Source organism: Phodopus roborovskii, unplaced genomic scaffold, assembly GCF_943737965.1.
Source record: "Phodopus roborovskii unplaced genomic scaffold, PHOROB, whole genome shotgun sequence".
In the NCBI taxonomy this organism is placed as follows: Eukaryota; Metazoa; Chordata; class Mammalia; order Rodentia; family Cricetidae; genus Phodopus; species Phodopus roborovskii.
Genome location: NW_026125059.1, coordinates 19,821,199 through 19,837,466, shown reverse-complemented (window position 1 = coordinate 19,837,466; position 16,268 = coordinate 19,821,199). Strand labels below are relative to the sequence as shown.

General features: G+C 37.3%; 1 protein-coding gene across 10 annotated transcripts in view; it reads left to right on the top strand.

The window, feature by feature from the left end:
- Window positions 1–16,268, top strand: part of Ralgapb (Ral GTPase activating protein non-catalytic subunit beta) — a 93,541-nt gene that overhangs the window by 32,108 nt on the left and 45,165 nt on the right. For 5 of the 10 annotated variants that reach the window (XM_051187493.1, XM_051187468.1, XM_051187474.1 and 2 more), the window contains 11 exons: window positions 254–432; window positions 1,511–1,659; window positions 1,771–1,987; window positions 3,984–4,019; window positions 5,230–5,431; window positions 7,699–7,866; window positions 8,366–8,480; window positions 10,953–11,100; window positions 12,514–12,578; window positions 13,783–13,912; window positions 15,797–15,930. In XM_051187493.1, the coding sequence (XP_051043450.1) occupies window positions 254–432; window positions 1,511–1,659; window positions 1,771–1,987; window positions 3,984–4,019; window positions 5,230–5,431; window positions 7,699–7,866; window positions 8,366–8,480; window positions 10,953–11,100; window positions 12,514–12,578; window positions 13,783–13,912; window positions 15,797–15,930 (1,543 nt within the window). The remainder of the gene's footprint in view (window positions 1–253; window positions 433–1,510; window positions 1,660–1,770; window positions 1,988–3,983; window positions 4,020–5,229; window positions 5,432–7,698; window positions 7,867–8,365; window positions 8,481–10,952; window positions 11,101–12,513; window positions 12,579–13,782; window positions 13,913–15,796; window positions 15,931–16,268) is intronic. The other 5 variants (XM_051187501.1, XM_051187477.1, XM_051187510.1 and 2 more) reach the window with 3 other exon arrangements.

The window sequence follows — 16,268 nt, the reverse complement described above, 5'->3', positions numbered from 1 at the left end:
TCCGCTTCTTTTTTTCTTGTTGCTTTGTTTCGTTTTTTTTGTTTGTTCGTGGCTGTCTTGGAATTAACTCATTGTATAGACCAGGCTGGCCTCAAACTCAGAGATCTGCCCTCTTTTGCATCCCAAGTAATGGAATTAAAGTTGTGTGTCACCATGTCTGGGCAATAGTCCTAGTTCTTAAATTGGATTGCATGCATTTTTATTGCTATAGACATTTCTAAGTGTGTAATGAATTCTTTCTCCTTTTTAATAGTAATCCTGTGGACCTAAGTAACCCAGCCATTATAAGCTCAACCCCCAAGTTTCAGGAACAGTTCTTGAGTGTAAGCGGGATGCCGCAGGAGCTGAGCCAGTACCCCTGCCTTAAACATCTGCCTCAGATATTCTTTCGTGCCATGCGTGGAATCAGCTGTCTGGTGGATGCATTCTTAGGTGAATTTTGTGTATATTTCTTAGATGTTTGAGAGCTGTGTGTAGATACTCTACAGTTTAATGCTGGAAGCTCTTAGGAAAACCCAGAGGAAGAGGAACAAACTTCATGACAAATAATGATCTAGGGAAAATTATTTTTAGCAAATTGCGATAGCTAGAATGCTACTGTGTTTATGTAAATAAAAAAAAATACCATGAAAAAGACAGTAACCTAGTAGGTAAAAAGCACAAATAATTTGCAAAATATTGTAAATTGCAAAACTCATTCCACGAGTTACTTACAAAAATAGTTTAAAATGCTCTGGTGACTGTTTTCATAGATATTGGTAAACAAACCTTGTGAACTTTTTCATAGGGAAGATACACAAAAACTGTCCTTTTTTTTTTTTTTTTTTTCTTGGTTTTTCAAGATAGGATTTCTCTGTGTAGCCTTGGCTGTCCTAGAACTCACTCTGTAGACCAGGCTGTCCTGGAACTCACAGAGATGATCCACCTGCCTCTGCCTTCCCAGTGCTGGGATTAAAGGTGTGTTCCATCATCACCCTGTGAGTGGTGTGTATTGTTCTTATTTGCCAGTTTTTAAATAATAAAGTTTATTAAAATTTTTTAAAATAGAAAGAAACATAGTTAACACTTTTTCTGATTAGATTGCTGCCACATGACAGCCTAAGTTTTCTGTGATTAACACACAAGTTTTTTTCCACATATGTGAAGTAGGCCAGGCAAAATGCTTGCTGTAATTTTGTCACTTTCAGGGATCAAGGCCCTTCTGTTTGGTGGGTGTCCATTTTGTTGTGCATGTCCTGATGGACTTTCATGCATGAGGAGCCCAGCAGTATACTTTAGGAGTCAGGAAGGACAGGGAAGCCTGCTTGTCTTATGAACCTCCTGGGAGACTTGTCTAGTAGTTGCCTACTTCTCTAAGCTTAAACATGGCCACACCTATTGTAAGGGAAGCTTAAGAGGGTAGTCAAGTCATTCCCTGTTCAACTGAAAGAGGGTTCTGTTACTCACAAGAAAGAGTATGTTGATCTTGGGGGGAAGCTCCATTTTTCTTAAAAACTTTTTTTTTTGGTAGGCATTTCTCGACCAAGATCAGACAGTGCTCCTCCAACACCCGTGAACAGATTAAGTATGCCTCAGAGCACTGCTGTGAATACCACACCACCACATAACCGGAGGCATAGGGCTGTTACTGTGAATAAGACCACCATGAAGACAAGTGCAGTAAGATCATTCACCATCATTGTTTTGCTTTACGAAGGTTAACTTTTATAAGTTCTGAAACTTCCTCCAACTTTTCATGACTGTAGACGCTTACTTGTGTTCTTCTGCTAGGCTACTACTGTTCACACCTCGAAAGTCCAGCACCAGGCATCCTCTACTTCTCCTCTGTCAAGTCCAAATCAGACTAGTTCAGAGCCCAGGCCACTGCCTGCCCCTCGGAGACCAAAGGTTAACAGCATCTTGAATCTCTTTGGATCATGGTTATTCGATGCAGCATTTGTTCACTGCAAACTTCATAATGGGATAAACAGAGACAGCAGCATGACTGGTAAATATGCCCAGAAACATGTAGTCATTATTCCCTTTCTGTTTCTTTCTCTTTAGTCTTTCCTACCTGCAAGATTAATACAGCTCTTGAAAATTACCCTGTTTCTCACCAAGCAATATGCTGTGCTTAACCCCTTCCAGCTGAACCAATAGAAACTTGTGAAGTATTCCTATCTGTCCTTTTTATGTATACTTTATGAAGTTTGAACCTTTGTTTGGTTTTATTAGGGACTCTTCAGGTTAGCCAGTTTTTGCTGAATCAGATTCCTTCTTGTAGGTGACCTGGAAATTCCCTTCATGTCAGCCAGGATAATAATAGATATATGAATAATTAAAGATTTTGCGTGAAAGTTTACTCATTGAAATGTTTTCTTAGATCTTTCACGGCCATTTAATCATCATTACATGTAAATATCAAGAATTTTCTATTTTCTTAATAAATCAATCCAGTTTCTTCATTAGATTTTACTATAGAATGAAGTTGTCTAAATGAAATTGGATTTATTTTGTTAACTTACTACTATGCTTGGAACTAGTGCCAGATGTATGGGTAAGGCAGGGCAGAATGTTTGGAATGGTTATCATCTGTCTTGCACAGTTGAATAATAATAATGGCTGGCATTTACTGAGCTGCTACTGTTAGTGTGTTGCAGGCCTCATGTTTATACATTAATGAGTGTATTAGTTGTTTTCTAAAAAATACTTTTCTACAGGGGTTGGAGACAGATTGAGGTAAAAAGATTTTTTCTGATAGTATTATTCTCCAGTTGAATTCAGGGATAAAATTAAGTGTTCATAAGGGTTTTTGCTTTTTCTCAGAAACTCATTCACAGCTAGGTTTATGTTTGTGAATTTTGTAAGTTGATTATTTTGGATGTTCTTAGAATCTTGTAAATAATTTAGGAAAGTTGTAAGTATGAGGTTGGTATGGGATATGAGGTGCATGAGTGAGTTAGAGATTCTTTTGCTTGCTTTATTTTGTTCAAGTTCAGGCAGTTTATATTTTGCCATTTCCACATTATGGTTTATTCATGAGCTCGATTAATTGAAAAGTTTTAAAAAACATTCATGGGTATATTTTCATTATGTTATGTGCTATATATTTTGAAGTTTCTGGACTGTGTTTATTAATTTATATAGTACTGTCCTGAGTGAGTCAGCCTTTAATTTTTTTGATAAGGTGTATTTCTTACAACGTAACCTAACTGTTGAGTATGGAGCTATTGGCTTTGCAATTGCTGAGTCTAGCCTGACTTAATCTGCTGCTTTTTGGTAGGCTTGTATAATGAGTATCTAGACCTATCTCTGGGGAGTTTGTAACAGCTTTGATAGCTCACTGCACTAGAAGAATTCAAATGATAAGTGAGCAACATCTCACTTTCCCTTCTTAACTTTCTGCCTGGTGGAGGAAGGAGAGACACTCCTCCTGTCTATGTCCAGAGATGCTAAAGGCTGTCACATTATCCAGGAGATTTGAGGTGTCCAAATAGTTAAAGTGAACTTAGAGTGCTCTTGAGTGCCAGTCTGGAAGCCTTGGATGGGAGGTGGGGGGATTGGAGTATCGTGGGTTTTCTAAGTACTGGCTGCCATCAAGGAATTCTGCCATGCAGTTCACCTTTAACTCAAGTATTTGCTTCTTTCAACTTGTTAGCTTTCAGTTTACCTGATGCACTGTGCTTTGTAAAAGTAACATTGAGCTGGGAAGGGTTAATGAACTAAAAATTTTGATGCACGATATGGGCAGTTCAAAACCTCAATTCTTTGTAGCTATGTAATTTTCTTTGTTCATTGTTTTGCATGATACAGAATCATAATTTTGGACCTGAATGCACAATTTCCTATGTTTTTGAACTAGCTTGTGGTATCATAAACTTTAAATCTAACTTTGAAAAAGCTAAAAAGCTTCTTAATTTATTGTAAAATTTCACCATCTTTAAAGTATTTTATAATTACTGCTGTCCTTTGATTTGTTTCCATTTATTTCTATTATCTTGCAGCATCTTTTATCCAAATTCTTCTTTCTTATAAATCTTGTAAGTAGGAACCAGAAGCTTCTCCTTAATTGCAGTCATGTTTTTATTTTTTCCATAATTCCATTAAAATTTTTGATTGTCATTGTCTATTGTAGTTATTGCACTTGGGAAGGAAAATATTTTTTCTGTGTTTTGAATGGGGAAGATTGTTGGCAAAAGCAAATTAATCTGCCTGAATCAATCCCATTATTTCTGTATACTAGTCTGGTCATGTCATGAATTCCAGGACTTTGCACTAACTGTGTTTTGGCTTTTTTCTTTTCTTTTTCTTTCTTTTTTTTAAGCTTTAAGCTTATTTTTATACAGATTTAGTGTTTGATTTGTATGCATTCTGCATGTAGTGTTTTCCAAATGTATTATTGCTGGATAGCTTATTCAGGACTAAAATGGCTCATGGGAAGTTGCATAAAGATTTATGCTTGACTCTGCATTTATTAAGCCTCCTATCATTACAAAACAATTTAAACATTTTATGTAGAGTAATAAAAGATTTCAGAGTGATCTGTGTGCTATGAAATCTTTTGTTAAAAGCAACTTTCGAAGGGCTTCTGTTTTGGTAACAGTGAATGACCATGATAATCCTCCTTACCAACCCAGTTTTCTGATTTATCAACCTCAAGTTTGCTGCTGTCTGTGGTTGTTAAAATTCATTCTCATTTGCTTGGTTCGGCAGCTCTTTGGTGTGTGTTTTGCAGCTGGGTGGGTGGTGGGAATGCCCTCTCTTCCTCCCTTGCTCAGTTCTCATTCTTTCCCTGTCATATTCAAACTAAGAGTTGCCCTCTTAATTACTTTGTCCATTTGAGTTAACTGTTTAAATTGTAATTGCTACTCTTCTTAATGGTTAAGCATCATTCTATAGAAGGAGGAAAAAAAAAAAAAACCCAAAATAATAGAAAAGGCAAATTCTGTATATATCTGTATGCAGATGTATACAAATGTAGTCTTCTGACTGGAAATTCAAAGAAAAAAATAATTTTTGTAGAATCTGTTAAGTTGACAAAGCGATTGTAAATTGTTACCCATTTCAAAGAAGATATCAGAGAGCCCTTTTAAAAATATAAATTAAGACATAGTTGCTAAACAAAAGCATTATTGGAATTTATTGAAGTAGTTATGTAATGACACCAGTATTTGATCTTTGTGTCCAGGGTCCCATGAGCCTATTTGGCATTTTGACAAAAGTAATAAAATGCTCCTTTTCTCTCCCCAGCCATTGCAACACAAGCTAGCATGGAGTTTCGGCGAAAAGGGTCCCAAATGTCCACAGACACCATGGTTTCCAATCCCGTGTTTGATGCAAGTGAATTTCCTGATAACTATGAAGCAGGAAGAGCTGAGGCTTGTGGGACATTATGTAGAATTTTTTGTAGCAAGAAGACTGGAGAAGAGATTCTGCCAGCTTATTTATCCAGGTTTTAGAATTTTTTGTTTATTTTTGCATTTATATTATTTGATGGTGAAACACTTTTGTGGCATGGCTTGGTAGGCTAAATCAATAAGCTATTGTTGGTCTGAATGCCTACTGGTATCTTAATTTAATTGAAACTTGATTGAATTCTTCCATCTTACCTGCCTCATCAGATTTGATAAAAACTTCCAAGGTTCTATTCTAGAGCTATTATTTATTCTATCATTTATAAATTCTGGAGAGATTTAGAAATACCACAATAGTTTGTTAATAGATTTTTGGCACAACATTAGGTTCTATATACAGTCCAGAAATAAGCCAGCTGTGAATCTTTAAGGAGTTTAGTGACTGTGGTGAATAGGTTGATGCAAAAATAACAGTGATTCAGTAGGAGCCAGAAATTGGCAGGAGAGAGACACAGACAAATGGTTTTGAATGTTTGGAGGAAGTAGCACTCATTCTTAGCCTAGAGGGTTCAATAAAGAGTTCTGGCATATTGTTAGATGTTTGTGCTACATTTAGAAAGGATGGGTATTGTTTAGACTGTTGGGAGGTTGGGTAGGGTTATCCTTTCCAAATCTGTGGCTTCCATCATCTGTGAGTGGCTCTGCCATCAGTTTAGCTGCTCAGTCCAGAACCTAGCCATCATTGGCCTCTGCTTCCTCTATCTTGACTTGATTATTCAACTCCTGCCTTGTAGCATTTGACTCTCTTATTTCTCTCTGAACTCTGTTCTCACCATGCCACTTCAGACTTTGTTATTCTTCCTGAATTTATAATTTTCGATTCTGCTTTGCTCTTCTCCACTACTTGTTTAACGAGGCTGTTGAAGTCAGGTTACAGTCAAGTAGAACATTGAGATTCCTATACTGCTAGGTGCTCAGGAAACATTAGGTCAATTAACTCCCAGCAAAGGGAACCAAGTATGAAACATAAGGCATAGAAAAACATGATGTGTACTGGTCAGAACAACCTTAACCATGGGCTCTTATCTTTGTATCTGGTTTAAGACAGTGAATAAGTTACAAGACACTAGTGGTACTTGACAAAGTCTAAGGTCAAGCAGTACAGTGAGGGATATAAAAAGTAAGCAACCAGGGACTGGAAAGTGTTCGGGGACCAGAACAACGCTCCTGCTTTCTGTGCCGCTTGTCTCCTAAAACTGCTTCATTCTTCTCTATAGATCGTTTTTCTTACACTGCAGTGTGCTTCTAAGTTCCTAGTTGTCATAGCCTTGGTCTAGAAGACCAGTGAGGTCAGTTAACATCTCTGAAATAATGTGAGATTCGTGGGAAAGAAGCGCTGATTAATTAGGTGTCTGTCTCTGCTCTAGCTTTGTATAGCTGTGAGAGAAGGTCTTATAGGATGTTGGAGTTTACTCCTCATGAGGATGACCCATTTCTCTGAGGGAGACCTTGAACTAGAGAGATATCCCAAATTATATCAATAGAAGTAAGGGAGAAAGCTATGAACATGAACTTTCTGTCCAGTCCAGGAGACTGGGTGAGGGGGCCATGGAACAAACTCAGTATGTTATTGAGAGTACAAATGATGTATTTAAGTTTTACTGTTTCATTTCACGGGCATGTGGAATATTCAAGAACTGCATATTAAGTGCCTGTTTTTAGTTAAGTTCTATGCACAGAAGATAGATTGAAATAAGTTGAACAGGTAGCAGTGAATGAGAAGATTGTTTCCAAAGAGTTTTACAGAGAAGAAAGAAGTGTCTAGTGGTAAGAAGAATACAGCAGTGTTGTTGCTCTTGAATAGCAGGTGCCTGAATGCTCAGTGGCTCGCTTGGAGGTTGTAGAAAAAGGAAGATACTTCAGGTAGATTCCTCAAAAGACCCTTTGCACAATTTTTATGTTATGATGAATGCAGAGTTTAGTGGGGTTTCTTTGTCTCCTAACCCCTCAGAAGCAGTAGAGGAATAAAAAGATACAAACTCACCTGTTTCCTAGGACTGTGACTACTACAAAAATGTATTGCTTTAGAATTCAATTAATGATTCCAGTAATTTAATTATAAGTACCCAGACATTTGTTTTGTTATGGGTACCTCAACCTGTGATTTGATTTACAAAAATTTAAAACAGTATAGTAGATATGCATCTTAGGATTCTTAATTGTTAAATCCTAGTAGTACCTTTAAAGTCTGTAAACTAGAGTGAAGAGTGGACAAAGGCTCTTCAGATAACTATGTAGAAAATATTGATAATTCTGGAAACATTTGACTAGCAGTTTGTTTAAAATTTTTTTCTTGCTTTCCTAGATTTTACATGCTTTTAATTCAAGGTTTGCAGATAAATGATTATGTGTGCCATCCTGTCTTGGCCAGCGTTATTCTAAACTCCCCTCCTTTGTTCTGCTGTGACTTGAAAGGGATTGATGTTGTGGTTCCTTACTTTATTTCAGCTCTTGAAACCATTTTGCCTGACAGGTAAGCTGCCATTTTGTACTACTGTGTCTAGTTTGGCTTAGTCTATTTTGCTACTTCCTCTTGTTTGCTAATTTATCCTATCTAGTTGTTTCCACAGTCCAGTGGGACCCAGGCTACATTAAATTGAGTAAAGAGCATCCAAACCCTCAGTCCCTGAATGCCTTCAGTTCTGATATGTCCATGGGCTTTCCTGGATCCTTTCTGGGTTGGTCTAGATGGGTCAGAAAAAACCCAGCCCGAGGTCTTACTGTTATAATGTAAGGCCTTACATTTTCAGTCAACTTCTAATGTAATTCAGTAATAATGTAACATAGAAGTTCTCATATGTACAAGTAATAGTATAGCATAGAGGTTCTTGTATATACAAGTAATAGTGTAACTTAGAAGTTCTCATATATACAATGCTTGGGTTGTAGGGAATAATAGCAATATTATATATTTGGCAGTAGGTAAAAATACTCTAACTGAAAAATACTAATAGCTTTTTATTTCTTGGCAGAGAACTCTCAAAATTCAAAAGCTATGTAAATCCAACAGAATTGAGAAGATCCTCCATTAATATCCTGCTTTCTTTGTTGCCCCTCCCTCATCATTTTGGCACAGTCAGATCTGAGGTAATGTTTCTTTAAATATTACACTCCCCCACTTTTTTTGTTTGATGATGCAAGGTCTTGCTAGGTAGCCCAGTTTGGTTGTAAACTTGAAACCCTTCTGTCTTAGCATCTTGCTGTTACGAGCACTTTTCTACCAGTCTGGTCCCAGAGCCACATCAGTCCCAAAATAACACACAGAGACTCTATTAATTATAAAGCTGTTGGCCAATGGCTAGAGCTTCTTACTGGCTAGCTCTGTCTTAAATATTAACCCATTTCTATCAATCTAAGTGTTTCCAAATGGTCTTACTGGAGAAAGGGTCCTGGACCTCTTCTCTTGCACCCTACATCTTGACTCCTCTCTACTACATCTACCAGAATCCTCCTTGTCTCTTAGTCCCACCTGTCTTGCTTTCCTATAGGCTAACAGTGCTTTATTCATTAACCAATAAGAGAAACATATTTACAGAATGACAACTCCCATCATCTCCTCTTTTCTATCTAAAATAAAAAGAAAGGTTTAACTTTAACATAATAAAATATATAACAAAACAGTTATCAAATAAGAACTATAGTTAACAAAATTTAGTTCATTAACATTTAGCAAGATTTAAAGAAAATATTCCATCATTTATCCTATTTTTGTGACTCTAAAGCCTTATATATAACTTATCTTTAACCCTAACTAAGGAAAATTATAACCATAACTATCTGTCTTCAACTCCATCAAAGACCACAGAAGGATAATATATAAACTCTAGAAATGACAGAGACATCTCGCTTCCTGGACAGTTATTTAAAGCTCTTCCACCTTCAGCCCATAGGCCACAGTGTATCTGGCAGACTTCTCAGCAAAGTAGGAAATTTCAAACTGTCCCACCTGTGTTGACAGTTTGTCAGTCACTTTTGTGTGTGTGCGTGTGCGTGCGTGCGTGCGTGCGTGCGTGCGTGTGTGTGTGTGTGTGTGTCCTGTAGAATGTCTGGCAGACTCTTCTATGAAGCAGGAACCCTGTAGCACTGTCCATCTTGTTTTAACAGTCACTTTTCTATGGGTTTAAATAGCATAAAGTCAAACAGTCCAGACAAAAGTAGTATCTTGCTCAAATGGCTAGTCTTGCCATATTGGAAGCAAACTTAATAATGAGTTTCTTCGATGTCCATCTTCCTTTCTGACGCAGGTGCTGTTTTCAGGAGCAGTTATGTCTCACTGTCAAGAAAAACCCTAAACCATTTTAAATGCCATATTCTGTAGGTCTTTGAAAGGTTTGAAGAATGCCTATCCAATTTTAATATATCTCTATATATCTGGAAAACCTAACCAATCTAACTATAAGCTTTGACTATCATAGGTGACTATCTACAGTCTGTACTTAATTATACATTACATTTTAAAATGAGCTATATAAATAAGGGGAGAAACATATCACAAAATTGACCTTAAATTTGTATCAGTAAGTGAAAATCTATTTAAAAATCTTTAAAAAGAGATTGGTTGTGATCATTAACCATTTATAACCAACCCCATTTAAATTAAAACAAACATTTGTAGTCAATCTTTGGGAATTTGGGTGTCATTCTTTCCAAACTGCTTCCTGCTGGTTGGGAACCCTGTAATAACATGGGAATCCTAAGAAGATGCAGAAATCCTATCTGTAGTCTGTAAGGCTGCCTTATCTCAGCTGTTTTGAATGTTGGGTCCCTGGGGCACTGTTTCTGCCATCTTGCTTGACCAAACCATGTTAGTCTGGAAGGAATCCACAGCTTTTCATTTTTATGTGGAAACAAAATAGAATTTCTTTTCCCCAGTAACCTCTCCTTAGACTTAAATTTTGAAGTCAAGGCATTTTTAAAATATATGTTGGATTAAGTTAGTAGCATTAATAATCAAGTGTTTTAGCAATTGTTGTTTCTTCCTTAGCAATTGAGCAATTTAAAGACAACACAATAACATACAGTATCCAGACTCTTTGTGTGCTTTTCATCTTTACATGGCTTTACTATTAACATTTTTGTATGCTAATTTAAGTCAAATTGAGATTTTTAACAAATTGGAACAGGGGCTTTTGAAAAGTGTTTTTTTAGCCCTGCATACTCACACAATTCTTTAATCCCAGCACTTGGAAGTAGAGGCAGATAGGGAAGTTTGAGGTCATCCTGGGCTACACAGTGAGACCCTGTCTCAACATTAAATAACAATTATTTTAAACTACACATTTCTAATGAATTAATACAATATTTCTAATAGATTAATGAAGTTTTTCTGGTTTAGGTATTTCTTCTTTTGGAAGTACCAACATGCCTTGGCTTACTATTCATGTGTTTATAGACTAATGACATCTGATTAGTCTATTCGACACCTGTCGAATAGGAGCTACCTACAAGAAGACTAGAAGTCTGGATCATTAGCCTCCTGTTCTCCTTCTGTCCTTTCTTGCTTCTAAATGGGCATCATGTACAGTAGCTGATGTGTTTTTTTTTTTTTTTTTCCTCCAGGTGGTCCTAGAAGGAAAGTTTAGTAATGATGACAGCTCTTCTTATGATAAACCAATAACTTTTCTGTCCCTGAAGTTGAGACTTGTGAATATACTAATAGGTGCCTTGCAAACAGAAACGGACCCTAACAACACCCAAATGATACTAGGTTTGTGTTCAGAGAGTCTTTTCTTTGTTTGTTTTTGGTAAGTGAAACTCAGGTACTAATGACTGCAGGCATGCTGGGAAGACAGGCGAGAGGAACCTAAGCCGGATACAGCTCTTATTATTCTGACCAGAAGTAGAGTTTTTCTGTTTTTGTATTTTGCTTTTTATAGAAAAAGATTTAAGGTGAGCTGGCAAGATTGCTCAGTGGTTAAAGATGCTTGCCATCAAGTCTTAGAGACTTGAGTTTGATCCCAGGTCCCACAAGGTGAAAGGAAAAAACTAGTTCTTTTTAGTTGTCCTTTGACTTCCACACAATGCCATGGTATGTGCAGAGCCCCCCCCCCAATAAATACATAAATAAATACATAAATGTAGTAAATAATTGAAAGAGTTAGATGAGATGAGGCAAGGAAAGCACTTGGTTGTCTTGTTTATGCTCTCCCTGCTGCCTTCCTTTGTCCTAGCTTTCTTCCCTCTCTTCTGTTTTGCCTTTCAGTAGTTGGGGTGAGCGCTTAGGAAGTCTGGTATGTGAAGTAGTGAGAAGGTGGACTCCGTAGTGAATGGTAAATTATTTACTTTGACAAGGAGCTGACTTGGAACAGGTTTTTCATGTTAGTGTTGAGATTATAGAAGCAGAAAAAGGTCAAGAAGGAAATCTGGAAGCTAGAGAATTGAGCCATGGGCTGAAGGGATAGCTCAGCCGTTAAAGGCTAGGCTCACAACCATAAATATAAGAGAATTGGGCCATTTAAAGTTTATACTTGGAAATTGTATACAAATTTTACATGCTAGAAAAATATTTTAAACCAAAGAGAGAGAAAAAAATAATGTTCACTTGGATGGCATTGTCAAAAATAAAGGAATATAAAAAGTTTAGGCCAGTATGTTTGGGGGAGGGGAATGCTTTGGATTTGGGCAGCAAAATATCTTATTGGTCTTGCAAAATTGATGACCTGAGTTTCATTCCTGGAAGGAGAGACCTGATTTCTGAAAGTTGTTTTCTAACATCTACATATACTATGGCATGCATATGTGTGCAAATTCCCCCCTCCCATACCCCAAATAAAAATAAAATAAAATCTTTGCAGGCATATCAGAATTTGGGGATTTCTAAAGCATTATCCTTTTTTTTTTTTTTTTTTTAAGCCATCAATATGTTTATTCATAGTCTTCAGAGAATTCAGGAATGCTTTACCAAAATTTCTCCTTTCTTTTTTTAGAGGAAGGGGAGGAGACATAGGGTCTTGTATAGTCCAAGTGGCTTCAGCAGATAGCAGCCCTCCTGTCTCAGGCCTCCAAGTGCTAGGGTTATATGTATGACCACTTCTAGCTCCAAATCATATCCTCTTTGCTCTGACTGAGCCATTGTATTGTAATTATATGTCATGTAAACTGTTTTATTTTGCTATTTCAGGAGCTATGTTAAATATTGTTCAGGATTCTGCACTTTTAGAAGCCATTGGTTGTCAAATGGAGATGGTAAGAAGCTTAGATAATCTGCCATAGACTATCTGCTTCTGATTTTATGTAAATCATACTCAACAGTGCTGGAATTGAATCTAGGCCTCACACATGCTTACCAAGCTGTCTACCACTGAGCTATGTCCTTAATCCATTGTTTTGTTTTGTTTTGTTTTTTCTTAAATTTTAATTCTTTGTTCTGTTTTGTTTTTAGAGATAGGGTTTCTCTATGTAGCATTGAAGCCTGTCCCAGAACTCACTCTGTAGACCAGACTGGCCTGGAACTCACAGAGATCCACCTGCCTCTGCCTCCTGAGTGCTGGTATCAAAGGAGTATGCCACCACTGCTCAGCTTGTTTTTATTTCTTTGAGGCCCAGGCAAGTCTCAAACTGTGTCTATAGCTGAAGATGATCATAAACTCCTGGTCCTCCTGTCTCCACAGGTGTGCACCACATGTGGTTTTTTTAAAAGGCATTTTGTTTATAAATTTCAGCTCATAGACTCAGAAGGAGCCTATCTAAAATATCACACATTTTTGAGATTTCTGCTTGTTCATCAGGTCCTTGGGAAATCCTGCATGAGAGAAACCCAGCTGGATTGTTTTGTCTGAATACTCTAGAAAAGACCTTCCTAGTTCCTACTATCCCTAACAGATATAGGACTACCTGTCAGGACTGCTATCTTTTTTGTAGTTCCTGTGGACAAAAGTGTACAGTTGCCCAAATCACTAATGACTCAGAGTAACTAGCTAGTAAACAGTAGTGTATGTGAAGGGCTCTGAGGTGACTCTTTAAAAAGCAGAATGGGAGACCCTAGTATGGATGCCTGTAGTTATCAAACCCTGTATGCCCTTTTAAGAGATGGCATCAGAGCAACAATACCGGTGATTCTGACCCCTTGTGCTAGTTAGCCTGTTAATGTTTGCATTATTGGAAATGAACCTACAGCCTCATGCATGTGAAGCAAGTGCTATACTCTTGAGCCATGGCCCCAAATCTTAACAGTTTTTGCTTTCCAAGACAGGGTTTCTCTGTGTAGCCCTGGCTGTCCTGAAACTGATTTGTAGACCAGGCTGGCCTTGAATCAAGAGATCTACCTGCCTTTGCCTCCCAACTGCTGGGATTAAAGGCATATGCATCAACCCCTATCCAACAAATTTTTAGTAATTAACTTCTTTTTGTGCTTGTAAATTGTTCATCTTTGTTTGTTTGCATTTGATAGGGTGGTGGAGAAAACAACCTAAAGAGTCATAGTCGCACTAATAGTGGCATTAGTTCAGCAAGTGGAGGAAGCACAGAACCTACAACGCCTGATAGTGAGAGACCCGCTCAAGCTCTCCTAAGGGATTACGGTAAGCTGTGTTTAAAACAGCCTGTTAGCATTCTCTGATTAACAAAAATAAGCAAAGTTAAAACTTTTCAATAATCAAAAACAAAATAAAAACTTTATCTACTTAGGTATAGTTGACAAAAGATGTTAGTTTAAAAAAAAAAACTAAGGAAAAAGTATTCTTGATTTCTTGAAGCTTGTTTTGGAGTTTGTTAGATCATACAGATGTTTATGATGAGAGGTAAGGAGGTGTTTAGGTTCTATACCAGGTGCTGGTGATAACAGGCTCACATAAGATGTGGGCCTTGCTTCAGAGCTCTACGAATAATGGCAGAGATGGTCAGTGAGCTCCATAATTGCAGTTATGAGGGAAGTGATGGAGTTTGTATTAGAGAAGACCCAGAGAAGCATGTGTCTCCATAATAAAAGTTACTTAGATATTCTGTCTTGTTAGGTTTTACAGTTATAAGAATAAAGAGACACTTTTCTACCCTGCTAAATAAAACACTTGCTGGCAAAGCATGCTGTTCAGTAATGTCCTTTACACTGAGCAGTTATTTTATGGACTTAGTATTTTTGTTTTTTTTTTTTTTTTTTTTTTTGAAACAGGGTTTCTCTGTAGCTTTGGAGCCTGTCCTTTAACTCACTCTGTAGACCAAGCTGGCCTTGAACTCACAGAGATCCACCTGCCTCTGCCTCCTGAGTGCTGGGACTAAAGGCATGTGCCACCACCACCCAGCAACTTTATAATGTTTTATGTACAAATGCTGATATTGATTGAATCTGTGTTTATTCCTTGAGTTTAGAATATCTAATTCCCTAGATGTGAGCTTGACTTTTTAATAACCTGGAGAATCCATGAGCTATGTTCATTGTGCATGCTTTCATAATTGAATTTATGATCTATTACTGGTCAGCATGTCAAATACATAGAGTCATTATGTGGATATTTGATACATTTAAATTATTACTCTGTGTATTATTTAGGCATTTTCTAGTTTGAATTGTTTCTTGTACTTTCTAAGACAGTTTAAGACTAAAGATAATTTTGCATTACTGCATGTGTTGTATATAAGTGTTTGAACTGATTGTTTGTTCCAGCATTTTCAGCTGGTGTTAGTGAGCTCTGCTTGTTATGTCATATTTTTTACTAAAAAAAAAAAATCCAGATTTGTGTTAGTGTCGCATGACTGTCTCTTTTTAATGATCATTCCTTTTTCTGTTGTCACTGCCCTCTTTCTGATAGGATCCACAGGTATAATGCCCCTAAAGCTTCCTATTTAATTTAATTTATCCTACTTTAATTTCTTGGAACTCACTCTTAACTAAGTAACCATTATTTTAAATATAAAATTGAAATCCAAATAAAAACAGTGACTTGGTTATTTAACCTTTTTAAAGGCATTAAAATAGTGGTAAAGAGCTAAATACAAACACAGGTTTGAAAAGGCATTGCATGTGGTTTTTACTGGTTTAAGCCCTGTCATTTCAACAGATGCTTTAAGGTAATTTCTAGCATCTGAGGAGGCTATCAGGTTGAATTCTTGCCACTGTAAAACTCTAAAGAAATACTTGGTTGCCTTTTCATTGTTCTTTTTTAAAATTAAACTCTATAAGTTATTTATTTAAAAATTCAAGACACCATTTTTCACTATAAGGATGTTACTGAAACTGCCAAGTCTATAGTGTTCTTTGTCAACATGTGGATTGGGAACTAGAAGCTGGCCCAGCCCCTTTTGTGCCAGGCCTGGTACTCAGGCTGTTGGGCGGGGAGCATAGCTCTGTATGGGTGCCCATTGTGCTCACTGTGGCTGCTGTGGTCTGTGCCTAGTGGAATGTTGTGCTTCTGTTACTAATGCTTAGTTGTTTTCCCTCCCTGTGGATGTGGCATTGGGTTATATCCTAGCTCTTAATACAGATTCAGCTGCTGGGCTCCTGATTCGCAGCATTCATCTCGTCACCCAAAGACTCAACTCACAGTGGCGGCAAGACATGAGCATATCCTTGGCAGCTCTAGAGCTCCTCTCCGGCCTGGCAAAGGTGAGGATAGTCCCTTATTTTAGTCCAGCAGACTTGCAACCTTCCTTCCTTCCTTCCTTCCTTCCTTCCTTCCTTCCTTCCTTCCTTTCTTTCTTTCTTTCCTGACACCCACCACCCTTGTATAGGTATTTTAGGGTTGTCAGTGTGTGTGTGTATTTTACATTCAGAGTATACAAAATCGAGCCTCCAAGTGAAATTTTGCAAAATGAAAAGTAGGTGCAAAGAATATGAATGTTTTTATTAAGGTACAGGAAGCATTTTAAAACTGGTGACTATTTCCATATATAGTATATTTATTGCTTGTATAAAGAGCATTTATTGTGAAGTATTTCTGTTAC